This window comes from Anneissia japonica, unplaced genomic scaffold, assembly GCF_011630105.1.
Source record: "Anneissia japonica isolate Jap-2015-1 unplaced genomic scaffold, ASM1163010v1 scaffold93_len1081246_cov171, whole genome shotgun sequence".
Lineage (NCBI taxonomy): Eukaryota > Metazoa > Echinodermata > Crinoidea > Comatulida > Comatulidae > Anneissia > Anneissia japonica.
The window spans coordinates 1,065,163-1,071,564 of NW_022726429.1; the positions used below are offsets into that span (position 1 = coordinate 1,065,163).

The 6,402-nt window shown below is 34.2% G+C and overlaps 1 protein-coding gene across 1 annotated transcript in view; it reads right to left on the reverse strand.

Moving 5' to 3' along the window:
- LOC117113203 overlaps positions 1-6,402 on the reverse strand; it is a 21,618-nt gene that overhangs the window by 6,588 nt on the left and 8,628 nt on the right. Inside the window, exon 7 of the mRNA XM_033256491.1 lies at positions 1,820-2,019. Coding sequence (XP_033112382.1) covers positions 1,820-2,019 — 200 coding nt within the window. The remainder of the gene's footprint in view (positions 1-1,819; positions 2,020-6,402) is intronic.

Below are 6,402 nucleotides of genomic sequence, written 5' to 3' on the forward strand. Positions count from 1 at the left end.
TCAAAAGATACAAAACGGTAACCTAAATTATATAAATTGTTAGGTATAGCTTTAATGCGGTCAGCAGCATCAAAAGAATCTTTAAGGACAAAGTCATTAACCGTTAGAGGGCCTAATAAGTTTGATAAGTACTTAGCTACTGAATAATAACAAGTACCAGTTGTGTCAATAATAGGTCTTAGGGGTGGAATATTATCAAAATCTTTATGTAATTTAGGTAGTCCATGGGCTCTAGCAGGCATGGTTGATACTGGACGAATTTCTTTGTATTCAGTTTCAGTTAGTTCATTTCTATTAAATAGTGTCCGGAGGTAGGCTTGTAAGGAGTTAAGCTGCGTGGTTAATGAACAGTTAGATAGTTTCTTAAACTTAGTTGAATACCACAAATTATGTTGCTCTGAAACATGATAAGGCCAATCTGAATAAAATGACCCGATCGTCCTTTAAGGTCCAATTGATGATGTTGCAGGCGTTTATCATCCGAATATCTGAATTATTAGTAGGCCTTTAATGTATACATTATTTTAATCGATTTCAACATGCTGTGTATAATATTTAATAATAGGCCTACTATGATGGATAACCACGTATTTTATTCTTTATTTACTGACATGTTTAAAGTCGGAGGCAGACTTTAAGGTGGGTAGTTATGCAGCCGTCCGGGGCTCATACATTAAAAAAAAAATTAAAAGAAAATATTTTGTCAAAAGCGGTTGTATTATTAGATTGCTCGGTAGTAGTAAGTAGGGGCCCGTCGCCTTTCAGGGACTCATTTGGACATGGAGGAAGTTAGCGTTTCCCTAGAAAGCGTATTGTTAAGGCGTTGTAGGATAGTGCTGAGTATCAGTGTGACTGTGAGTAAAAGTATCTAACCCTCTCCAGGGCCCTCTCCGGGGCCCATTTGGACTCGGACTTCGCCCAGAAGGCACATGCGTTACTTAAGGCTTGGTAGTACTGTGTTAGGTAGTAGTAGTAGGAGTGCACCCCCCCCCCCCGCCATCCGAGAGCTCACGAGTTACGCAAATGGGTCCTGTTTATTTTAATATGATATGCCATAATTGGACTTATGGGACAATACATGAAACACTACAACGTTTCTGATATAAACTGCAATACATTATTCAGCATCGGAAGAGCTTTCCAATGATACCAAACACGACTACTTTTTGGTGAGTTTATATACTTATTCTTATTTTATACACATTTTAAGTATATTTTGCGGATATTTTAAAACAAATAAACACCTATTTTTTTAATTATGTTCCATTCTGGCATGAGTGACATTTTATATGTCTGGTTTGTTGCTTGTATAGAAATTATGATTTTAGACACCAACATCATATCTGTAGCTTATTTAGTTCCAATTATATGCACATTTTAGATAAATTTGGCGGCCATTTTGAAAAATGGCCGCCATTTGTATACCAGGTGAAGAATCAAGTGTCAACAGGGCTTAGGGTGACCAGGACGGATTAATTAGGATATCTGGCTATATTGACTGCTTCTAACATTCCACTCCCCCTAACTTGATTTCTAGGCCTCTTTTTTGATTTTTTTCCTAGTCTTTTTGCTTTTCAGCCAGCGAGATACAGTAGAACATAGCAACAGTGTGTAGTCGTCCTATACGCCTGACAAATTCCAAAAATATTTTCAAACCTGGGGGTGGGTGTCGTCTTAGACTGGAGAATATACGGTAGGTGTTACGCCACTGCACACATCAATATATTTTGGGAAAGGTACCGTAAATGAAACAAGTACGACATCATTTTGGTTTACACACTATTTGTAATATTCCTACTATTAATTTAGTCTACAGTACCTTCAACACGGATCCGCATTCATCATATCTTGTTTGAACTACAAAGTGAGTTTCGTTAAAATCACGGCCACGGCACGATGGATCGTGGAGCATGAACTTGCGTGCAGGCATATCATCCACGTATACCTTGGGAATATAAACCGACATCTGTCCGGGATCGCACACAACACTTGGTTCAGTTGGAGCATCCAAAGACGAATCTGTGGGAGCAAAAATGAGTTCGTTCTATATTTAGTTTTACATACTATATTGATTTATTGTTGTTTATTGTTCATACTTTCCCTAAATATAGATACATGTATACAGATATCATATCATGATTATTTTTTTTAAGTCGTCAAATCCTCAAGAGAGTCATATTGTATTCGCAATGAAGCCTCAATGGCCCAGTTGGTGAAGGCGTCTACATATACAGCAGAGGCTCCCGAATTTAGCCCTTTTTTTTAACACTTGCAGTTTTCTCCTATTTTAGGTTTAAAAATGATATAGAATAATAGGACTACCCATATTAAGGGGCCCAAAAAGTGTCCCTTTAATATGTGTCTCTTGGATAGGGGTATTTTATTCAGGAGACACTAACCAAAAAATGTAAAATTGTCCCCTAAATGGGTGTTTTTGGCATGCTGTTTTCATACAACGATGACATGCATTCTTTATAATTTTATATTTATTGACACAAGAATTACAGTAGAATTAAAACTTTGTTATAGCAATAATTTGCAATACAAATACAATTCATTTATAGTATGAAATCATCAGAAATGTAATTAAAACAACAATAGTTGTATATTTTTTAATATTGAGCTGTCTGTTCATGAGCATGAATAGACTTGAAATTGAGGGTGCATGTTATGGTGGATTAGAATCCTACATGAAAGTACATGAAAAACAACAACAAAAGAAATCGCCTTTACTTGGTGAAGGGTTAAATTGGTTTATACGAGGAGAGAGAATATTTATTTTTATGTTAAGTTTATTGCTCAAAATATTGCAATGATTTTTTCTTCTTATTATTCTTTATTGCCAGAAACACAACAACAACAAACACATAGAGTCAACTCGGGGAGTAGGCAGGAACCAAAAAGGGAACTAAATCACTGTAACAAAGTGAAGATTCCATACTCCCTGAGTAGCAAAACAGAACAATAAATATATAGATTTATACATATAAATAAACTTTTACGTCAAGAAATCGAATAATTAAAACAATAAAGATCAAACAGTTTACGCGGCGCAAAAGTAACTAAGCGGAGTGGCTATAACATAAGACATGCGATTTAAGCGAGCGCAAAAAAGTAGGAAAGTTTATTTTGACACTGCTGTAATTGTTTTGATAATACGGAAAAAAAATTAAGTGTCCCCTTAATATCAACTGATCTCGCATTATGGATAATAACTCACTTCATATAAATAAACAAAACCTTAAGAAAATGTTTTATTCGCTCCTTCACAAACTCTTTCATGTTTAAAGGCTCGTTCTATGATCATATATTAATGGCTATGGGGTCACAACTTGCTCCAGTGCTTGCTAATCTTTAATGGGGCACCATGAACAGAGTCAGCTAAACTAATGATTGTAAAGTATTGTTTTACCAACGTTATGTTGACGATACATTTTGTTTATTTCATTCAGAATATGATTAATACTTATTAAATGTTCTTAGTTCCACAAAATTTCACAAAAAATATTGAATTAACTATAGGCTTATGGAAAAGGAAGTGGAGAATAAGCTTGACATGTTCATTTCAAAATCTGAAAATAGTAACTATTCACATACATCTGTATTTAGGGAAAAAAAACACATTTTCTGGACTTCACTAATTTTCATTTTTTTTCTTCTAAGATAGCCCTTGTCTACCCCGGTATAGAACATGCAGCATCAACATTAGCTGACCTGCGTTTCATAAAGACATTAGATCTTTGTTTTTTAAGAACAAATATGTATCCTAGTTTAATTGACAAAATTATTTCAAAATATCTATGTTTCTGTATTTTCCATTTAACGGAATGAATCAAATAATGACCCTAAACCCAATATTCGCTTTGTGACCGTAAATTGGACCGTTTAGCAAGATAGTTCAAAAATTACTTCATTAAATACAGACATTTGTAGGCCTAATGATTTAGATATTATGTTCATTCTTACATCATTAAAAAATCAATGTCTGTTTTCAGTTAAAGATCTCCTTCCCGTTGATGTTCGTTAGGGCGTAATATAAAAAAATTACTTGCGGAAGCTACTGATCACCATTTTACAAAACGCCCTTTTAAACGAACATTTAAAAGCGGACAAATATTCGCATATTTTTAAGCACTTATAGTTTTCATAAATGTTTGTACGAGTGCTGCTACAAAATAGTATGTTCTGCTAATACCCTTTATCAACGAAATATCAAAGAAGGATGGCATATACAGCGTGAGCAGCCCTCCCTCAATAGACAAAATTATATAACATGTAAATTTAACTCTTTCGTTGTGATTCATTTTCCATCTTTATTCATGCATTTCTTCTGAAATTCATTCAACTTGAATGTTCCCCCTCCCATTCGTTCTCACGTACTTCTTCATCTTTATTCATGCCTTTCTTTCATAAGAAAGGCTTATTTATCATGGAATTTCTTCGCATTTGTTCACTCCTAAAAATATTAGAATTTGCTTGCAAATATTATTAAACCGAATATGGCAGTTGCACTGCTGACATGTTTGTGTCAAGAATTTTTATTATAAAACAGTTAGGGCCAGTCTAAATGGTCTCTTCGGAGATCCCGTCTTGTCATTCAAATACGATGAGGGTGGATCATTGCACTCTTCGCACCGAGAACTAGTGCTGTTCTACTACGCAGCGCAAATAAGCGTGAATTATCATTAAAAAAAAAAAAAAAAAAAAAAAAAAAAACTTGTTTGTTTGCCGTCCTCCGACGCCCCTAAAATCCGAAAAATGAGGGGCGAGGTTTTTTTTTTCTTAAAAGTTTTTTTTTTAAGTTAAAAAAAAATTTTCGACACGATTTTGGTTTTACAAGCTGGTGAACTTGACCTGATACATAGTACAATAGTTTATTTCAATCACGTGTCTTACTCCAGTTAAAGATCCCTCTTCCAATCCCAAACCACAAAAATATTAGCCCAAAATTGCAAGGAGACTAGTGTACATATGTTCAGTTTCTACATTTAAAAAAAAATTATCCCACCCCTCATCTTCAACAAACCTCCATACAGACCGTTTTGGTAATCTTTCTTTAGGAAAACAAAGATTCCGCCCGCCCCTTCATATAATACTTACAATGTGACAGCAAACAAACCATTTTTTAGGACTTATCAGTTGCTGCAATCAAGATTTCACAAAGAGGCCAATTTGCTTGATACGTCTGCATAGACAGCAGAAAGTGCCGGATTCGAATTCTGATATATATCTGTCTCTTATACACATCTAGATGTGTATAAGAGACAGGAATATGATTAATACTTATTAAATGTTCTTAGTTCCACAAAATTTCACAAAAAATATTGAATTAACTATAGGCTTATGGAAAAGGAAGTGGAGAATAAGCTTGACATGTTCATTTCAAAATCTGAAAATAGTAACTATTCACATACATCTGTATTTAGGGAAAAAAAACACATTTTCTGGACTTCACTAATTTTCATTTTTTTTCTTCTAAGATAGCCCTTGTCTACCCCGGTATAGAACATGCAGCATCAACATTAGCTGACCTGCGTTTCATAAAGACATTAGATCTTTGTTTTTTAAGAACAAATATGTATCCTAGTTTAATTGACAAAATTATTTCAAAATATCTATGTTTCTGTATTTTCCATTTAACGGAATGAATCAAATAATGACCCTAAACCCAATATTCGCTTTGTGACCGTAAATTGGACCGTTTAGCAAGATAGTTCAAAAATTACTTCATTAAATACAGACATTTGTAGGCCTAATGATTTAGATATTATGTTCATTCTTACATCATTAAAAAATCAATGTCTGTTTTCAGTTAAAGATCTCCTTCCCGTTGATGTTCGTTAGGGCGTAATATAAAAAAATTACTTGCGGAAGCTACTGATCACCATTTTACAAAACGCCCTTTTAAACGAACATTTAAAAGCGGACAAATATTCGCATATTTTTAAGCACTTATAGTTTTCATAAATGTTTGTACGAGTGCTGCTACAAAATAGTATGTTCTGCTAATACCCTTTATCAACGAAATATCAAAGAAGGATGGCATATACAGCGTGAGCAGCCCTCCCTCAATAGACAAAATTATATAACATGTAAATTTAACTCTTTCGTTGTGATTCATTTTCCATCTTTATTCATGCATTTCTTCTGAAATTCATTCAACTTGAATGTTCCCCCTCCCATTCGTTCTCACGTACTTCTTCATCTTTATTCATGCCTTTCTTTCATAAGAAAGGCTTATTTATCATGGAATTTCTTCGCATTTGTTCACTCCTAAAAATATTAGAATTTGCTTGCAAATATTATTAAACCGAATATGGCAGTTGCACTGCTGACATGTTTGTGTCAAGAATTTTTATTATAAAACAGTTAGGGCCAGTCTAAATGGTCTCTTCGGAGATC